Here is a 22,345-nt window from a genome sequence, read left to right as displayed (position 1 = left end):
TCAGCCTTGTTGACGTTAATTCTGGCAGTCGGTTGTTCTCTTTCGCAAAAATATATAAAAAATGTCTTCGTATTCGCCAAATACATAAAATGGACCGGAGGTGGTTGGAGTCAGTTTTTGAAAATTTTCAAGTTTCAGTATTTGACGACGATTTAAATTGTGAACATCACAAAATTTGTTCGGAAAGAAGAAAACCCAACTATCGATGCTGTTCGGTCATCACTGCGCTAAGAGAACATTTTAAATTTTATTTTTGGTGCAAAAATAAATTGTGTAGAGAGTGTTGGCGCTAGCGAAAGAGATAAATTGTGCTCGAAACTGTGCATGAAATATTGGTACATAGGAAAACTTTTTTTAATTTGTTGTTGTTAAAAAAAATCCCAATTATACTATGTACATACATATGTGAATGAATAAGACTAAGCATTTTTTCAAGTTTTTTATATTGATTTGAAAATATTGATACAATTGTTATATGTAATTTTGTTTTTTCGTGTTACAGTTAGTTTTTATAAGACAACGTTATGTATCCTAATCAAGGAAATGGCCTTATGGGCGGTGGGCCAAGCGTAAGTCCGAACGATGAGCAGATGCCACTACAACAATCACCTCAGCACCACCAACAACAACCACAGCAACAACAAATCAATTATAATGGTGACCATACAAAGCAGCAACAGCAACAAACGAACGCACAAATTTCGTCTCAACAGCAAGCGAATACGAATAAAAAAATTGCTAAAAAGGCTTATGTTAAAATTGTTGAACAACCCGCTAGTAAAGCATTGAGATTTCGTTACGAATGCGAGGGGCGTTCAGCTGGTTCGATACCAGGCGTTAATTCCACCCCAGAAACGAAAACATTTCCCACCATCGAAATTATTGGCTATAAAGGACGTGCTGTTGTCGTGGTTTCTTGCGTGACCAAGGATGCACCATATCGGTGAGCAAGTGAAACAGCTGAGTTCATATCCATTTTGCATACTTTTCTTTTAGGCCGCATCCGCACAATTTGGTAGGCAAGGAGGGCTGCAAGAAAGGCGTTTGTACATTGGAAATCAACAGCGAAACAATGCGTGCCGTATTTAGTAATCTAGGAATACAATGTGTTAAGAAAAAAGATATCGAAAGTGCACTAAAGGCACGCGAAGACATTCGTGTCGATCCTTTTAAAAGTAATTTATTAACGAATGTTTTGTTTTAAAGTCAAGTTTTTTGCTTAATTTACTTTGAAATTTTTTTACTTTTTTGCAGCTGGGTTTTCACATCGTTTTCAACCGACCAGTATCGATCTAAACGCTGTGCGCTTATGTTTTCAAGTATTTCTTAAAGGGGATATGGGACGTTTTACAGTGCCGTTACCGCCTGTCGTCTCAGAGCCAATTTATGATAAAAAGGCGATGTCAGATCTCGTTATTAGTCGGATATGTAGTTGTTCGGCGTCTGTGCTAGGCAATACAAAAATCATATTACTCTGTGAGAAGGTAGCTAAAGAAGACATCGCGGTGCGATTCTTTGAGGAGAAAGATGGAGCTACCATTTGGCAAGCGTTTGGTGATTTCGAGCACAATGATGTACACAAACAGACTGCCATTACATTTAGAACACCTAGATATCATAAGACAACTATCACAGAACCAGTCGAGGCAAGAAAAGTCATAATTACCTATTTACCTTAGCAATATGTTTGAGCAGGTATTTTAAATAGCGTTTTGTTTCAAAAATATGGGAGTCATAAATTTACCGTTATTCAATCCAAATCCATCATTCCTGTCTTCACATCAATTCTGATAGCCAAGCGATCGAGAGTAATCTCAATGTGCCTAGCCTAGCTTACAATTGCCTCGAATTATTTTAAAATTGCGGTCATTTGGGCATACTAATATCCTTGGTAACTATCAAACAGATCTCTTAGCGACAATGGGTTTAATTGAACCGAACGGGGCGGCTGTACGGAATTGGAAGTTCCGCCCGACACCGGTAGTACGGTCTTGTACAGATAGTCATTGAAGATTTAAATTTTTTCCTTGGGATGGGATTAGGAGTCTGAGCTTACATACTGGAAAACGCCTCCAGCCTCAGTTGCATAGAGGATCATAAGGTGAAATCATCGAGTCACTTCGTGCTTGACTGTCCATCCCTTATCATTCGGAATCGGAGTAATATATGTATGTAGGTCCGCCAATCTCCTCCAAGGGATATCGCTCCAAATTATAATTATTATAACAGTGCAGGGTACACGTAAGAAGACACGTTGATTAATAACAAGCTATGTATATACATACATTTCAGCGGCTTACTTTCTTCGCGACGTCCAAATTTTCTATCTTTTCTTACATCTTTATTTTCTTTATTTCCTTTTCCATACCCGAAAGTGGTCTGAGGGCATATTGTTTTGGTATCCGAATATGGTTGATAATTTTATTTAAGTTAGATTAACAAAAATTTACTATCATACCATTTTTTCTTGCAGGTATACGTCCAACTACAAAGGCCTTCAGATGGAGCTGTTAGTGATCCCGTTAAGTTTGAATATGTACCGGCTGAATCGGGTAGGTATTCTTTAGAGAATTTGCGTCGAACGCTCAAACGAAAGCCCGACGAAGATATTTTTCAAGAGATATTAGCTGCAGCTGGTCAGATAAAGCCAGTTGTTGTAGATGTTATAGATTTAAATACGCCAACGGCGCCACCACAGCCGGAAGTAAATCACATCGTCGAGCACTCAATATCAGAGGAAACGGAAGAAGCAGATAAAAGGCGTAAGGAAAGTGAAATCGATGCGATCATCGATGAGAAAGTAAGAGAACTGGAGATACAGGAACAGCAGCAAAACCAGCAACAACAATTACAGATTGCACCACAGCAAGAGGCACCCTTTTCAGAGCCAAAAGTTGAGCAACAATCGCACGCACAACGAAATATTGAGACGCAACCCAAAGAGGTGATATTCCCGGTACCGGATCAACAGCGTCAATTATCGGTGAACGATAAAATTAATGAATGGATGAAGTCGAATGACTTGCTAGAAAAAGGATCCCCTCCACCTGACGGTGCAGCTTCTATTGCCTCTATAGATGAGGATAAAGTGCTCACAGCGCTCTTAGATGAGGCAGCCGAGCTCGACGAGATTTATACGCGTCATGTGCTACAGCGCGATTCATACAATGCAAAGCTGAACGAAGTGCAGGGCGTCAAATCTAAACAAGAAACGCAAAGGGCACCAATGGAAGCTGAGGACAGTTTCGATGATGCCGCCACTTATAGTAGTTTACAAAAGGCATTTAAGAATCCAATCGATATACCACTAGAAAATTTAATGCCCCCTACACCGCCGGCTTCACAACTTGCCCCAGAAGATGCGTTGCATTATGACCATGTCGATACTTTCACATTGAGTGCTGATGCTGCTATAGCTGCTCTCGAACAGTGTCCCATATTACCTTTGCACCAACCACAACAACAAAAGGGCTCGCCGCCACGTCCAAAGCCACCAAAATATGCTTCACCGCATATGCATGTGACCGCGGCTGAAGAAGAGAAATTACCTCCCTTACCACCAAAACGCATTCGAAAACCAGATGGCACCGTAGAAACGAGTAATTGTGATACCCCGATCATAATTAAGAGGACCCCTGATCAATCACCGCTTTCGAAACATTTGCCACCAAAGCCTGACAATGCTAGCAATTCGAATACTTTGCCTAAGCAAAAGAAACCAGGCTTCTTTTCGAAGCTCTTTTCACGTCGCAAAAGTAAATCCGATTTAAGTCAAAATAGTGATATTGGTGCCAGTTCTAAAGGCACTTCACCGAATATGAGTCGGGAGCCAAGTATAGCTCAATTTCGTATGAACGATGTGAGTCGCGGTTCAGTGAAATCGCTACAGCCAATGTCTTTACCGACAAGTCCCACCAAAGGTGGAGCCAATAAGGCAGAGAAACCGAATCGGCCAGTTGGGCGTAGTGTAAGTAGCGTTTCGGGTAAATGTCCGGCTCGTTTAACAGCTGACGTCATACATATACCATTGAAAGGTGACAGCGTCAATAGCCTGCCACACAATGAGGCCTATTCTCATGCCAGTACAATAACATTGAGCAATACGCTCGATCGTAAAACTGTCTCGGCATTACAATTAGCCGACATACCCATTTGTGAGGGTAATATGGAACTTGTAGCAATAGCTGATCGTCAAAGTTTGCGTAATTTATGCGAAGGCGCATTTAATGTTCAACTCGATCCCGATGTTGACTTAACCGAAGCCGAACATTATGCTTTGTATACGAGCATACCGCCCCAGGCAACTACAAGCGAGTTTGATGAAGCTTCTGCCTATTATGCAGCCGTTGATGCGGGAGAAATTTTGACTCCTGATGAGATAGGAAGACGTTTGGCAGCAGCTAATAGCATTCACTGAATACGAAAATAAGCACAAGCTTTTACTGAGCTTTGGGAACTATTAATATTTTTATGAACTTGATGTTGCTGACCTCGAGTTGTGAAACGTCGACATGATCAACTTTTTATAGAAAAAATGTATCTTCCTTACTCTTTTCAAAAAAGAGATTTTTAAATAATGAGGTACATTTGACCTGCAGTTGAACGGTTTTTAAAATTCAACTATGAAAATAGCTACGGAAAAACATTTATTAATCTTCGGCTGCTGTTACGAAATGCTACTTGCAGCAGTTTGAAGAAGTTTGTTGAAAATGTTATATATCGGAAGTTCTGGATTTTGTGCAAATGGTGTGGCATCATTGCATTGCAAACCTGTGTAGTAAATTTTTACAATACACTAACAAATACCCGGCTAAACATTGCTAAGGCATTGCAAAAACGCAACATCAATAACCATAGTTTATTTTTAAGCATTGAATAGTAAATCTAAAACTGTTAATGGTAATGCAATCTAAAATACGAAAAGAAAAAAATTCAAATTGAAAAGTTGTTAACAATCTGTAGGTTATATTCGCTATTGGATAATTTTCCTATAAAAATGCACAAAACTCTGTACTCCCTTATTTGTTTGTTTTGAACTACAATACCTTATTGACTTGGTATTTAAAATGTACTGAAAAACGAATGACAATTTAAAAAAATATGTATTTGAATTGAATTTCGTAGAATTTTACCCATCGTTGGCAGTTGCAAAGTTTTGCAATCCGAAGCCAAAGCTATAAAATTTGTACGCGTCTTAAATGACGCATTTTTTAGTAAACGAAAAAACTGCACAAAATTATTTTTGGTGTAGTGAATTGTAAAATTTGGTACGCATCATACAAGTGAAAGAATGATTACTGAAAACATGTACTTAAAGATTGTATTCAATTATACTCATATAAATATTATTACATATTTATAAAAAAAATATACTCAATTTACTCTACAAATGAAATATTTAAGTTTTGGTATTAAACATTAATTATGAGATTTTGGAATTGTGTAACTTAAATACGTAGTAGCGAAATGTTAAAAAATGTTTTATCGATTTGAAATTTATATGTATTTACTATCTACTAATGTTTGTAAAAAAAATCAAATAAAACCAAGAGACATATTTTTTGATTATAGGACCAGATGAATTGCGACGAAAACGTCAAAGGACTGACGGTGACTCTATATTACATGCCTCGTTGCAACAACAACAAAAAAAGATCCAAAGTGATCACCCGAGTAGTCGTAAGTGAATTTTCTATATTACTTTGGTGATGGTAATTAAGATTAATGGCTTTGAAGTATGTATGAAAGTTTTATTCTTGTCTGTGGTGGATGTGTTGATATTGTCGATACTGAGTTATGCTTGTCAAGCATATTCAATATTTATTTACTAATTTTTGGTGATTGTTAAAAATGTTATGAGTAACTGTTGTTGAATAGTTATGATGAGCTTAAAAACACTGCTTAAAATTAAATTTGCATAATTTATTTATAAATATTTCGGCTGCAATCTCAAGGAATATTCAGCAACATAAGATTGGTTATAGTCAATCATTATTGTTTATACCTAGCAGGTCAACCATAATCATATGTTACTGAAGATGGCTTCAGATTAAATCCGAAATATCTTCAAATTATTCAAATCTAATTGAAACATGTACATTTTTTTAGAAAAACTAAAAAATTGACTGAAATACCGCAGCACACATTTAGACAATTCTCAATGTACGCTCACAGTCTTCCTTTGCTAATGTTGAATTTAATAATTTGTAATATTAAAAACGGACTATGAAGATTCTTATTGTGTTTTTTATTTTCCGTTCCGCTCATCATAAATATAAAAATAGTATTTGTTTACCTTAACAGGTGTGGGAATGTTTTGTGTCCAACGTTAAGTAATTTAGTAGGTGCCTTAAAATGAGAGCTCGATGAATTCGAATACTACATAATATAAATGCTAAAACAACAACAACAACAACTACATATGTAAATGTGTACGTAGGTTCATGTACATAAGGATGGCATTTATTTTTATCGAAAATTGTTCGTTTGATAACTCTCAGCCTTCCAAAAATATTAAAAATGTTGCGTGCAAGGAAAAATACTTTTTACCTAGCTTTTGTTAGCTTGGGTTAATTTGAAACTTTGCACACGTTTCAAGGACCGATGACAATGCAATAATTTAATGGTTGGATGACATTAGGTCAACGGAAAAAGGGTCAGTTAACCTTATGACCACTTCATAAGGCCAATTTACCTTATGGTCATAAGGTCAATTGGTCATTTAATGTCCCCATAGGGCCAATTGATTTTATGGCCCTTCAAAATTTGGTGTATTGACCATTAGGAAAATTTGGTTTGACCATTTGGGGCAAAAGACCATAACCATATTTTTACTGAAGTGAGACGAATACAAAAGAAAACGAGCTCCGTAGGATAAATTTGATTTTCAATAGCTTTTTTACTCCATTTCCCGTTGGAGTCAAATAATAAACATTTTGTATTCAAAATTTTCCTGAGAAAATGACCTTTGTCTGACGACTCGAAAACATGGAAATCTGCAAACACATATGTACATCGAACTAAAATTAAAAATAAATAATAGTTTGGAAAAACTAAAAAAAACTACGCATACCAAAGAACTACGTATTTACAGCCAACCACACTAAAAATTTGAAATTAATTTTTTATCAAAAATATTTTATGTTACGTTGTGGAATAATTTACCATAAATAATTTACGCAAAAAAAGCGTGAGGTGCTTGATATATTAAATATTACAATTACGTTGTAATTTTTCTCAAATATCAATTACAATTATTCTATTTGCAACTATTCTGAAAATATAGTAAAATGAACCCACCGTTTTATACTCTAAATTTGATTAATCTGTTATAAATTATTCCACCGTCTACTAATACAACATAAAAATCGTTTTTATAAAAAATTGTTTTCTAGTTTTTAGTTCGGTTAATTATGAAAACGCATTTTTTTAGTTTTTTCAAACCATTATTTATTAGTATTCAATTCCAATTAGATGTTTAAATACTCTTAGATCAATTAGATTCAATCCCGAAGTGCTATTCGTCCGGAAAAACCTTGTTTTTATTTCGGAAAGAGGAATAACGATGAAAAACACAAAAAAACCGTAAAAAGGGATGAGTCAAAATCTAAAATTTTTTGCACTGAATTTTCCCGTCCAAGATGGGTAACTTTTCTTAAATAAGACGGTAATTGTACTAATTTTTTATTATAATACTGAATGCGAAATGAAATAAAAACGCAAATACCTAAACGCCGCCCTCACAGTTATTGCAGTCATAATAGATTTTGCGACCTTTAATTGCAACAGCTACGTTGAACTATTTTTCAGGGGGGTACTTTGAACTTCCGGCAGCATCTACAACGTGTTCTCTCAGTCGAAAGCATAGAATAACGGCAACATTCTAAATAATTTTTCCGGGAAGATTTTCCTAATTCTCATATCGTCGGTCCCATTTCTCACGGTAAACCTTTTCTTCGTATATGCTATGTATTAATCAAATTTTACGTTCGAAACCATGAGAACAAGAGGACACTATTGTGAACTACCTAAATGCTAGTATTAAAACTGCTTATATACAAAATATATTGATATATTAGTCTTTATGACTTAGTAGTGTTTCCTTTTTAAATATTATTAAAGCGTATTATAAAACAAAATATATGAATCGATATTGGCGAAATCGATATATTTTCTTACGATCTCTTTCTGCATTTGGTTCGAATCGACTTTTGTTTCGATGTGACATCTCTAGTCTGTATTTGTTCCTACATCCATACATATTTAGGTAAAGCAACACACAACAACAATGACACAAAAATAGAAATACGCCTTTTTGTTGAAAGCTTTCTAAAGCCTGTCCACACGGCACATATTTTGGGTTCGAAGTAATTCACTAAACAGTTTGTGAATTCCCCTTTCCACACGGAACTCGGGATATTCGTATAAACGATTAATTACCTCCTAACTGTATAGGTCATACAAATGAAATTGGTTTTACAATTTTCGAAGTTTTATACTTAGTATAAGCTCTACAAGACAGAAGTTAAATTGAATTGTCCTATTGTATTTAAAAATTGACTGTTTTGAATAGAGACAGAACAAGTCAAGAGCGTCAAAATCACATGCTAGCAGGAGAGGTCGGGGCTCGTTATGAAAAGAGGCCAAAACTCCTAACAATAATTATTTATAAGCCTAGTTCCGGTATTTTGCTCACATATGAAAAATGCTACCAATTTAAAACACTTGTTCAATAAATAAAAAAAACACCCAGTTCTAGTATAATATGATTGATTAATAAATTACTAGCGTGCTCACGTCGTGAAAGCCACGTCCCAAAGGAAAATTTATGGTCTGAATCATTGTCTGGATTTTCATACAAGTAAATAAAAGAGTTCTTTTTTACCAAAAAAATAAAAGCCTGTCCCAATACCGGTATAGGAGACTGACTGAGGGCTGCTCACATGGACCTTGCAAAAGGATCACAAATACGCTTAAGGCTTTTGAACAGCTTAGGCATTCGGACTTTGACCCCTTGATTACAAGTTGGCATGAATTAAATGAGGAGTTTATATATTTACATACTTATAACACAAATAATTGTTTTTCAAAGAAATGGGTTTTTGACTCGGCCTATAAAATAAATAGAAATGTTTTAAAAGAAAACAAATCTCAAAACATTATAAACCAAAGTACGCATTACAAATTACCAACTACTAATTAAAGAATGAGCGATCCGCTTATGTATTTTATTCAAATAAAAAATATACGTATTAAATCAAAGATACTTAAAAACAATTTTTGAACGACTAAATTAAAAATGTATTGGCATTGCGTAGGAGACAATGCATTTTTAAATAAAGAAATATCTTCACCCATACACCCATATAACGAATTTTCGAAAAGCGCAATTGTTTGGAGATAAAAATATTTAACTAGTTAAAACTGCAAATACAACAAACAAAAAAATATAAATAAAATTTATAAAATTTAAATAAATGAAATATTTTGTTTGTAGGATCAAACAAATAAAGTAAAAATAAATATACAATACGTAAATATTTTATATGGATTTAGCAACAATGAATTAAGCGAATTAAACACCACTTTTCTAAACGAAAATCAACAGCTGAATACTCAGTTCTGTAGTAAAAATTAAAAAGGATTATAGACACTATATAAAACACAAACGATTAAATACCGTTAGCAAAAACGAATAAGTTTAAGAATTATAATAAAGAATCTAAATTAATTTTGTATTTTCACAGTTATTGAAAGTTTTTAATAAAAGCAAATTAAAAAAATACATTTCCCTGTATTTTGATAGTAGATTCCCTCGTATTTGTGTGATAACTATTAACACGTTAGCCGCCAGTGTGCCACCGGTTTTTATCGCGAAAAACTACTCCACCAATATTAGTGTTTGCGCTGATAAAACGACACCGGTAAACAACAAATGTTTTTAGGGTATAAAGACTACATACAAATTTTAAAGGGTCCTACGCAGCTCTTAAGTAAACGCTAAAAAAATATTTTTATTCATTTTTTTTGCATAGAAGTATGAGCAGCCAAGACATTTCGACGAAATTTTTCTTAAACATTTCTTAAGTGTCATTTTATATGGATTTTGTGGTTTTCTTAAGAACTGCATACGGCACTTAAAGATCTAGCAATATAGCACATTGGCACGCCCATTTTGGAAGACAAAGATGAACGACAACGATAGCGATAGCGATGAAATAAACTAGGTTTTGTATTTTAATTTATAATTTAATTATGTCTAAAACCCGTTTAATGATGGACAGGTTTTGAAATCTCGAGAGAACTTCGTGTGTTCCAAACAGTTCATAACAGGACGTTTCAACGCACCGATCTGCTACGGAATTGATGATGGGTCTGTATGTATTTACATTTTTCTATTTATACTTTTCGGAAATGCCTCAAGTTTTATAATTTTGGATTTTTGCTCTATTTTTTGCCACGTTTAATATAAAAAAAATTATTTGTTCATTCATGCTGTGATTTCCGTTAATGGTTTTTATGTTCGCCAATTCGTTTTAATTATTTGTTAGGACCAGTTAATCAGGACAAGTATTGAATAAAATTGATGTCGGAATCCGATTTGAAGCCAATAAACCATAGATTGTAGAATTTTTCGCTTTAGTTTTTGAATTAAATTTATAGGCCAAAGTGAAATGTTATTCAATTACCAAACCAAAATTTGTTGAACTCATTGCAGAAAAATTTATTGGTTTCAAATATGATGCCGACTGCAAATTTTATTTCATAACACCTTTAAATATTTTCGTTCGATATAATTGTTGCACTTAAAATAAGTTTAACTGATCTACAATCTTTAAATATTTTTAAGTGATCATACATAAATCCCTTATTTAATGGTTTTTATTATTATGATCAAAAACGGTTTTCAATTTCTTATTTATGATGAAATTGAATCGCCTGAATATGTCATGAATATTTTTTATTGATTTAAAATTACCATTGTTGATCGTTGTAAAGTTTTAGATCGATCCATTAACGGTTTTTTCCGGACTAATTACAAAAATAAAAAGCATACAATTTTTTTAAGACATACCTCGAATTGTTGGACTAGTGTAGAATATAAAAAACTAGATAGGCAGAATTTCGAATACACCCTCAACAGCTGGAGTTAATTGTTAAAAACCCAATTTCATAGGTTGTTGCATATATTAACATACGGGAGTTTCCCTAGAAGGAAAATTGGGAATTGGGAATTTCCATCAAATCAGGCCCCTCTGAGCTAATTAATAAATTACGTCTTGCACGATTTAAAAACGTTTACGTACATACTTTCATGTAAGGCTAATCCATTATAATATAAAATTTGTTCGCATTTGGCCCGTTCAAATATAATTTAAAAAAGGTTTAAAATCGTAGTCGTAGTTGCAAATGCAAATGTTTTAGAATGTTGTCCTTCTTTTGCACCCTCCAAATTAGGCTGCGATGAGTTTGACATACTCTTTGTCTAATTCTCAAAATCTTTGTACCGCTTAAAGTCAATATGTAAACTTTAGAAGAAATGGTACTGCTACCGCATAAGTGTCAAACAACATTTAAATATTACAATGCCAAAATTTTATTAAGAAATGTTAAACCGTTTATTTTGTTTCTAGCTTTTGATACTTGCCGCGACCATAATAACATTTGATGCATTTTCCTTGATAATTAAGGCAAAAGTTTTAAACCGCATTTTTTTTAATCAAGTGGGAAACGGGGCAGCTACAACTCCTTCACGTCCCCTGAATTCAGTGGTACTAATTATTTTTCTATCTTGGCATTTGTTTTCGAGATGTTGACCAAAGTTTCGCCCTGGATGACCTTAATATATTTTACACCAATATGGACATCACGCGAAAGTAACTGTTTAAACTATCACAATATGATGCATTTCATTTGTATATAGTAACAGGTTGTGGAGATATCCACCATAGTACCCTAAAATAGTAGTTTTTCTTTGAACAGAGTTAGATTTGCTGATATATTTTTAAGTTTTATGAAATTTATGCTTTTGTTGTACTCATAATGCATAAGATTACGTTAAACGCATCTACATATATGGAAAACTGCTTATGTGACGGGGCTTTTATAATGGCTAAAGGGACATATTATTTAAATGCGTATTAAGTCAAACTAACTCCATATCAAAAAAAAAAACAACTTTAGTTTGATATCAATCGTAAAATAAACTTAGTCAATTTACTCGAAACTACTTATGACGTACATATGTAAATGTTTCATCATGGTGTGGACCTCCACAAATACATACATATGTACATATTATGCATGCCATATTACCCACTCAGCATTTAGATGATTAAATTATGAATTTCCCTATAAATAAATACAATTTGATTCCTCTTTCTGACTAAATAATGAGTTATCATACAATTGAACAAAAGAAATAATCAATTATGAATACTTGTGATGATCAAAACTGGAAAAGCATTTTTCGATCACTTTTTGGAATCATTTTTGAAGTCCTTTGATGATTAATTTTTAAAATTTCATAAAAACCGACAAAAAGAATAATCAAATATGCTTTCCTTTGATGATCAAAAACTGAATATAGTTTTTCAATCATATTTTGGAATCATATTTGAACCCATATACATATGTATGTAATACTCCTATATTGCTAATAGAAAATGCTCGCAATGTGTTTTGGATGCGAAATCAAAGCAAGACAGCCTATACAATTTTTGTGATTGTAGCAGCATAAGTTTGACAAGGAAAAACTTAAATTTTGGTATATTCGATTATTGAATACAAAAACATAAACATGTAAACAGCAATATATCGGCACTCTGATGTTGGGGAATGTACTTAGCTTTTTGTAGCAATATAGAAGTATTACATATCTGTTTGAACCAAATGTGTTTACTTTAGGTGATCAAAAATGTATAATCATTTTTAATTCAGCTTCCTGAATCTTTTCTGACTATATTTGTTGACTGAATAACGAATTTTATACTCGGTAAAATTTTACTTTTCATTAAAAATCTAATTTTTTTCACTAACATACATACACACATTTTTTCAATCATGAAGTTGAGAAAAAATATGTATGTACATATATAAAAATTTTATTATTAAGAAGATATTCTTCAAGACAATATAATGCAAATGCTGCTCGACCGAAGATTTCCCCAACCATTTCTCCACCTTCGGCTTCCCAGAAAATACATAATAGTTGGACAATACAAAGGTTGTGAGCTATTTGAGCCCCAGGTAAGTGCAACTCTCTTGACATACATATGTAACTGGATATGTCTTCAACATCCCGTGTCGTATCCGTTTCTTAAGATGTAGACGATAATAGCTGATGTTGGATGTTGTAGTCGCAGGTGTATATCAGTCAAGTTTGCTTGCGAATGACCTGTGGTTCAAATAGCTCACTTCCGCATGCTTTCTTCCCCTGATGAAATAAGATTACTATGTTTGAATTTCATATGAAGAATAAATGCATCATAACCGCATTCAAAAATGATTCAAAAATCTCAACCAAAACGATTGAAATATGTTCACGAATATGATCAGAAAATGACTGTGAAAAGCAGTCAAATATTACTCTAAAACAATTAAAGCTCAATTTTACAACGATATCAAATATGAATAAAAAGCGTTTCGAAACATGAATCAAAAATGATTATTCAAGAATTTAAGGTACAGTTTTCTCCCGACGATACATTAATTTTCGAACAGAAAATGCTTTTGAATTTGAACGTTTTTAATCATCTCCCAGCCAGCATTTTTTGAAAATTTTGATCAAAAAATATTTAAATATCATACCCCAAGATGATTAAAAACGTTCAAATTTAAAAGCATTTTCTGTTCGAAAATTAACGTATCGTCGCACAGTGTTTCGTGTAGAACAAGCTAGCTGGACAAAAACAAAGTTCTTATTCCAAGAAAAGTGTAATGATAAATGAAAGAAAACAAACATATATATTGAGTAATTGAAGTAAGAATGCAGGAGTGGCCGTAAAATTCATTGATTAATTTGCAAAATTCTTGTTGAATATTAAGCTTCATATTTCTTTTAAGTGAACACTTTTATATAATTTTTTTGATGGATTCTAAGCTCGAAGGTAAGTAAAATTTTTTAAAAGTAATTCTTTCGCAATTAGAGTATTTTCAATATATTTAACATTCCGTTATTAAGAAGAAAAGGTATTTTTTCTCGATATTTTTAATTTTAGGGAAAAAAAGTTACATACATCCGCGGACATCCGGGCTAAATTTTACATATGTTATAGTCGCAAGTATTCTCTAATAGTCGAAAGAAAAAACCATTGCGAATTCTTTGCACATCTATTTTTAATTTTTTTTTTGTAGATTTAGTTATCTCTACATATAAAATAGGATGTATGTACGTACCAGCTCCGACGAGATATTTGAACCTTTAAGGCTGATCTACAAACGGGAAAACCAATTCCCAGGTACAGGGAATAAACACGTAGCCATAAAACACACAAAAATAAACGAGCAATGTCAACAAGAGCACACTAAAAGCAAAAAGGCGAAGATCACTGAATTCAACCTGCCACAACCTACCGCACCAGTCACCAAGGCATAAAAACAGGTACATACAAAGCAATCCTAATGCAGGTATAACCACACAGGAACACTACACAAAACAACACCATTTGGTAGCATCTACGCCAATAGCTGAATGTAATATAAATACTGCACAACTGATAACAAATCAGAACGATCAACGACACTTAAGATAGCAGCACAACAATCATCAACTATTCACCCTGTCGGAAAATCAACAACACAAAGCAGTTTAGTTATAACCGGACCAAGAACGGAGTTTTTTGACATTTGGGTTCAACATTCGAAGGAAACCATATATAAAAAATTATTGAGTTTTATTGTACTTAAGTACGATTTAAGCGAAGCAGCCGAGTATTCGATGAAAAGTTTAAGCTTACAAATATCGGCATATTCGTCGAAGCTGGATCAAAAGTGGAACACTTCTGGAAGACATAAGGAACGATTTTTGAATAAAACATCGGAGTGGCTTTCGGGTCCAGACTTCACATTTACAATAACGGTGGATTCAAAGTTGCCATCAGACCAACCAACCACTTCTTCAGGTATCCCCGGCCCCGGAAGACGAAAGAAGGACTTTGTTAGCTGCAGTGAAAAAAGCAAACGACGTCGAGGATGACCTCTTGCAATCTAAAAGTCCTGGTGAGTTACTTTATGCGGCAGAAGTATCAACGCGTATTTCCGGCAACAGAAATGTTGCTAACATTATAAAAAAATCACAGGAAACCACTCAAATATCCGGCAAAAAGATGACATGTCAGATGCAAGATGCTTGAGCAATGTAGAAGCTTTAGCTTACTACGTAGATAGGAAGTCGACGACTCATAGGTACAAAACTACTCGGAAGTGGAGCATCAACGATCTATAACAAAAATTAAATTATATTTAAAAGATGTTTGAAAAATTCGACGAATTTTCATATTTTAACTAATTTCCCATAAGAAAATTTGTCACGATCTATAACAAAAACTAAATTATATTTAAAAAATGTTTGAAAAATTCGACAAATTTTCATAAAAAATTGAATTTTTTTTCCGAATTTTTAGAATTTTTTTGAGTATTGAGATTTGTAGTCCATTCAATTTAAGTACAATAAAGTAATATTCTTAAGTCCTTTTAATTTTTTTGGATCTATGTCACTTATTCACATGAGTTTTTGGAAAAAAAAATAAAAAAAGAACATATGGCTGAAAAAAATGACGTAGTTGTACCAAATGACTGCATATGGAACGGAAAATCTCATAAAATAATTTTGTCCAGCTAGCTTGTTAACACTGTGCGTCGGGAGAAAAATGTACCATAAATGTGATTATTCTTGAATAATCATTTATGATTCCTATTTCGAAACGTTTTTTATTCATATTTGATATCATTGTAAAATTGAGATTTAATAGTTTTAGAGTAATATTTGACTGCTTTTCCTAGTCATTTTCTAATCATATTCGTGAACATATTTCAATCGTTTTGGTTGAGATTTTTGAATCATTTTTGAATGCCATTATAATGCATTTATTCCTCATATCTCATTCTAAATAGGATACTACATAATAATCTTATTTCATCAGGGGAAGAAAGCATGCGAAAGTGAGCTATTCAAACCACAGCTAACTCGCAAACAAACTCGACCGATATAAGCTGGAGACATTGGTGCTTTATCGGTAACCGTATCGGTAACCTTTTAACAGCTGATTCGACCAATCTTATGAGAATCAATGCAATCGATTATTGGTGCCGCTAAGGTCGTAACCGTATCGTAGCCAACCAATTGGGTTTTGGTTTACCGTCGTAACGATAAACAGCTGATTACGTTAGGGATACGGATACAGCGATACGACATACGGCACCAATGACTCCGGCTATACACCTGCGACTACAAGATCTAACATCAGCATTATCGTCTGCATCTTAAAATACGGATCCGATACGGGATGTTGTAGCCGTATCCAGGTATGTCAAGATAGTTTCACTTACCTGGGGTTCAAATAGCTCACAACCTCTGTATTGACCAATCATTATGTATATTCTGAGAAGCTGAAGGGGAGAAATGGTTGGGGAAATCTTCGTTCACGAGCAGCATTACATTATTTTTTGTCTTGAAGAATATCTTTTGCATAAATAATAAAATTTCTATATATTTTTTCTTAGCTTCATGATTGAAAAAATATGTGTATGTGAGAAAAAATAAAATTTTAATGAAAAGTAAAATTTCAACAAGTATAAAATTCATTATTCAGTCAACAAATATATTCATAAAAGATTCAGAAAGTTGAATGAAAAATGATTATAAATTTTTGATCACCTAAAGTAAACACATTTGATTCAAATATAATCCCAAAATGTGATTGAAAAACTATATTCAGTTTTTGATCATAAAAGGTAAACATATTTGATTATTCTTTTTGTTGGTTTTTATGAAATATTAAAATTTAGTCATTAAAGGAGTTCAAAAATGATTCCAAAAAGTGATCGAAAAATGCTTTTTAGTTTTTCATCATCAAAAGTATTCATATTTGATTATTTCTTTTGTTCAATTGTAATGATAACTCATTATTTAGTCAGAAAGAGTAATCAAATTGTATTGATATGTAGGGAAATTCCAAATTGAATCACCTAAATGCTGAGTGGGCTTGGGGTATGATATTTAAATATTTTTTTATCAAAATTTTCAAAAAATGCTGGCCCGCTATAGCTTTTTCTATATTCACTTTTATTTAGATTTGTCACATTGCATGCCTTTTGCCATTCGTAATACTTTTTTGATTTTGAAAATTCTTACAAAATCCAAGTTAAATTTCTTGTTCTTCAAAACAGGCATGACAACCTGGAATACTCCAAATATACCAGCGATAAAAACCGAACCAAGAGGTATTAACCAGTTTAATAAATGCCTGTCTATAACGGTAATTGCGGGGGGAGTGCTGAACGATTAGAAACAAGATTGTTGCAGATTTCTTTTTTAATTAATAACATAATTAAATAACGCACGTCGTTATATTGAAAGCCAACCATTTACACGCAAACAAGTCACTTTTTTCTAGAAATTGGAAAAATTCTAAATGTGAATCTTTTCAGAAAATATGAATTTACACTGTAATATCCAACATTCAGTTCACAACAACTCAGCGTTTTCCAGGCCATAGTACAGGTTTACAAGTATGATATCTGTGAGAAGACAACAAGTCCTTTCTCTTTCTAACACACTGCCGTTCGACACTTCGGTCAGTGTCAAACTATTGTGGAACTCAGTGGAACCTGCGTGGAAGATGCGTTTGACTCTGAACGAAGTGTCAAAATTACCGGGGTTGCTGTCGTGGAAAGCGATGCAGGGAAACAAAAAAAGGAGCGGAATATTAGATATGGGTTGCTGTGATGGTAAATTTTTTTGAACGAATTTAGTATGATGCATTTCCTATGGTGCACTACCTATATGGGTCCTACAGAAAATTATACAAAAGTCGTGAATTGGGGTATCCGAGGACGCGCAGTTATTCAGTATTAAGAATACAAACAGGTGCTGAGTTTTTCTACCCGTTCTCCGCGAAAAACAGTTTGAAACCGAGGTCGACGGCAATAACACGTCCAAAAATGTGGAAATAGAAATGAAAAGAAGCGTTTTGTCCTGTTATCAATAGTCCAAAGGCGAAAAAGTATTCGAATTATTGTAAGCGAGGCAAAAACGAGTCTATTAATACCTCCCCCTACGGTTTTGGACGTGTTTGGCAATCGTCCCCGGTAATAAAGTACCACAATTTGTTAATCAAAATTGTCCAAAACTTATGGATTTTAAGGCGAGATGTAATTAAGTGCTCGTTTGAAAGTAAATAATGATATTTCTTTGTAATTTTACAATAAAAATTGTACGCAGTTTCGTTAGCAGCTACTACACTTTTCTTGGACCTAAGAAGTACAACAGTGCCAAATAGCATCCACACAAAAAACGAACAAGAACAAGCATTTTATCAGGTGAGCGTGGCTGTATATGTGCGTGCTTCTACATATCCTACTTGTAGACCTTTACAATGTTCCAGGCATACATTTAGAAACAATATTTTTTTTTAGTTTTTTAACTTTGGAAAATATGATATTATAATGATAAGAAAAAATCATGAAAGTTTGCAACTTTTGACAACAGATTGAAAATCTTTAAGGTAGTCAGTCACTTTCTCGGTAATTTCGGGAAGCCACGGAGTTTTTAAACTTAAATCCCTAACGGTTTTTTCGCGAATCGATATGCACTCCCCGCTAAGAATCAATCGGATACTGTAATAGACTCGACAATTAAATTCAACTATTTCTTGGTTGAAGGTTCGAAAACGATATATTTCAGAACTCGCGCCAACTTGGTGTAACTTCAGCAAAAATGTATCGTTTTCAAACAGTCAGCCGAGATATAATGAAATTCCACTCAGCCTTGCCTCTTGTGTACATCTTAATTTGATTTTGAATTAATTTTTTTCAGAAGCATCGCCACAACCATTTGCGATGTATAGGGCGCCATCCGAAATGACTCCATCTCCTCAGCCGCTTTCGCCGTCGACTAATTACAATCTGCCAAATACGCCCTCACCCTACAACCTGGCTACGGGTGGTAATACACCCCTAATGTCACCTAATCATCAATATCGTGGTGGTACACCAAATACAGAAGCCATAACCACAACCATGGATATGCATAATGAGTTCGTTGCTTATGGAGGCGGACATCAACAACAGCAACAAAAACAACAACAACATGCAACACAATATGTGCGTCAACATCAAATACCTCCACAGCATGTGACACATCAGCAACAGGAATTGGCGCAACATTCACAACAACAATTCCATGGTGTGCTCTACAACAACAACAACAACAACGATATGGGCAATTGGGAGGAAAAATTTGCTAACGTCTTAGCCAACTCCAACAATACAAATGCAGCCCCAAACATAGCAGCACCGACAATGAACAATTTGAACAGCAACAACAACAATAACAATCAGTTAAATATGCAAAATTTGTTGACGGCTAATGCAACTAACATGGTAGGTGTGACGCAGCATTCACAATGGCATTTTCCACCAAACGCTATGGTAAGTCAGTCGGCTGGAGCAAAGTGGAATACATATTGAATAAATTTTTATATTTTTTACTTTTAATCACAGCAGGATGCACAGTTGCAACAACATCATCAGTTACAGGCCCAGCAACATCAGACAGTGCAAACCAATTTCCAACAGCAACACCAACAAAGTGGCCCAAATGATGCGGGAAGGGTGGATTTGATGAGGAATGACGTCGGCAGCGATGCGAATAATGTGGACATCCCTGGAGATGCCGTCGAGCAAGGTCCAACGATAAGCAATCTATTGAACTTCGATAGCGGACAATTGGTGCACATCAATTCAGAAGAACAACAAATGCTGCGACTAACCTCTGACGAATTACGCCTATCTAACTTGTCCATATCATCGTAATGTTATGTATGTATTTACGTTTGTATATTAAGGTAAATACGTAGTTATTTCAAACTCACACATTTCACTGCTACAACAACAACAACAACAACAACAACAGAACATGTACATATTAAGAATTAGACTAATAAAACAAAAATGCTTCGAAGCTGCAATGCCATTTTAAAGCAAAATTTTTGTTCACGACGTACATATGTATGTAATATTGTGGTATGCATTGTTGTAAATTTTTGGCCATTTCTCATAGAAAATTAAGTAATCTTGCTTAGAACTGTTATTTTATTAATGCAAGAACGTGCAAAAATGTGTGTAGTATTTTTTATTAGTACTTTAATTTCGCTATAATTTAAGATTCTCTTCGATAATTATATTAATTAATTAAGTATGTATGTATATCAAATGTACATTAATTACTTTAAATACGATCCACAGCATTGAATACAAAAATAGCACCGAACGTTTTTAACAAATTTTATTATTTTTTTTAGTTTCTTTCGTTAATTTCTTATTGAATTTTGCAAAGAAAACTATGCGAAATTTTTCCAAAAGGTTTGAAAATCTTCAGAAAACTTTCGAAATTTTTTCGCATTGCTTTTTGCTATTTTTTTTTTTCGAACGCTATCCCTGTTTCGCTATAACTCACGTCAATTGGGAGCAACAAACATCGGTTTATTTGAGCGTTTCAAGCATTGTGGATAAAACAAATGTTATCTTATCCGTCAACTGTCTGACAGAATGTTCAAGATGGCTAGTTCTTAGTTTCGGTTTTTCAGTACAAGTTCAACTCAGTTTCACAGTTAAACTACGCTTAAACTTATTCTGCAGCTTTTCAGTCTACTTTAACTGAAGTTTCAGCTCAGCCTAAGCGGCCGATCTGATAGGGCTGAACTCTAATTAACCTATCAGTTATTTGCGTTGGTTCATTTGGGCTTGAGTACCATTAGAGCTCATGTTGATAACTAGCATACCTCTAAAATCTCAAGAGTTGTTACGAAACAGTGGCTCAACTTGAGAATCATAGTATACTCAGCAAAAGAGGGAATTTTTTATAAAGCGAAAAATGCTATTACTTAAGTTGAAAAATGAAATATATAGCTGTTTGCTTTGGTGGTACCACCTTGGAGATTTTTTTTCAACTCCACCTCAACTCGATATCCAGTGTAGGATATCAACTGGAGAAATGTGTTGAATATTCATTTGAGAACTGTACATTTCCCAAAATCTCTTGAAAGTTGGATAATAATTAGAAAATATTAATGACGTTGGAGATCAACTCGAAAACTCTTAATTTTACAAAATTTCTCAAAGGTTGGTAGTGATTGAAGAATGAAGTTGGATATTAACTCGAGAACTATCTGGTTTAAAAATAATTAAATAATAATGATGTTGGATATCACTTCCAGGACTAGATATATATTTCGCTGGAGAATTTTTTTCCATGTTTGTTGGGTAAACAAAATCCAGCTGTTGCGGTATCTACAAATTATCTAAATAATAAAAAAAACCAATATTGCCGCACTAAAAAACATATCCTGAAGGCGGCCTTAAACTGTGACTGAAAAACTGCTGAGTTCTTTAACTGGAGTTTAAACTTGACTAGAATTTCAGCAAACTTAGTTTAAGCTTAGCTTAACCAACTACATTTTGACAGGATTTTCGAAAATGGCGGAGCATGGGGCCGGCCATTGTGAATTCATAGTGAAAAATCTTTCTATTCCTCCATTGCCATACCTACCTGTCAATAAAACCTGACAGGGAGAACGGCTGCCGCGAATGGCTAGAGAATGGAAGGTTTGTTTTTTTCGCAGTTATTGAAGTGCCATGAATTGCACATTTGTGTTTTAAATCAGCTTTTCTTTGTGTATACAGAACATATATGTAATACTCCTATATTGCTAATAGAAAATGCTCGCAATGTGTTTTGAATTCGAAATCAAAAGAAGAAAGCCTATACAATTTTTGTGATTGTAGCCATAATGTAATGATAAAAATTCCATCATGATTGCAGCAGCATAAGTGTGACAAGAAAAAATTGAAATTATTGAAATTTAGGTACATTCGATTATTGAATACAAAAACAAAATCGTTTAAACAGCAATATATCGGCACTCTGATGTTTGGGAATGTACCTGGCTTTTTGAGAAAATCAGACATACATATTAATATTCATTTCTAAAAAGAAGTTAATAGATTAACTTTGAACAGCCAGTTAAGCAAACATTTTAAAATATGTAAATGATGCAATATACTTACTTAATTGGCGCTTAACCGTTTAATACCAGTCGTCTACAAAAATGTTTGGAAAACACTA

At 33.9% G+C, this 22,345-nt stretch overlaps 1 protein-coding gene across 1 annotated transcript; it reads left to right on the top strand.

The window, feature by feature from the left end:
• The first annotated feature begins 11 nt into the window (after window positions 1-11).
• dl (dorsal) lies at window positions 12-20,493 on the top strand. Its single transcript, XM_067769263.1, has 9 exons — window positions 12-335; window positions 503-943; window positions 997-1,175; window positions 1,255-1,646; window positions 2,474-4,406; window positions 5,572-5,679; window positions 17,389-17,442; window positions 19,037-19,650; window positions 19,723-20,493. Exons 2-9 carry the CDS (start codon window positions 525-527, stop codon window positions 20,032-20,034), a joined length of 4,011 nt encoding a protein of 1,336 aa, XP_067625364.1. The 5' UTR covers window positions 12-335; window positions 503-524; the 3' UTR covers window positions 20,035-20,493.
• Window positions 20,494-22,345: the final 1,852 nt, after the last annotated feature.

The sequence above is a fragment of the Eurosta solidaginis genome, chromosome 2 (assembly GCF_040869045.1).
Source record: "Eurosta solidaginis isolate ZX-2024a chromosome 2, ASM4086904v1, whole genome shotgun sequence".
NCBI classification, from domain to species: Eukaryota; Metazoa; Arthropoda; class Insecta; order Diptera; family Tephritidae; genus Eurosta; species Eurosta solidaginis.
The sequence above is the reverse complement of the archived record's forward strand: the minus strand, read 5'-3'. Positions and strand labels throughout refer to the sequence as shown.

Excerpts from the sequence above, each read along its gene's own strand:
- dl (XM_067769263.1), top strand. The coding sequence starts at position 525 with ATGTATCCTAATCAAGGAAATGGCCTTATGGGCGGTGGGCCAAGCGTA. Across the intron at positions 944-996 it reads ACCAAGGATGCACCATATCG|GCCGCATCCGCACAATTTGG; the intron begins GTGAGCAAGTGA and ends CTTTTCTTTTAG. Across the intron at positions 5,680-17,388 it reads AAGTGATCACCCGAGTAGTC|GCATGACAACCTGGAATACT; the intron begins GTAAGTGAATTT and ends TCTTCAAAACAG.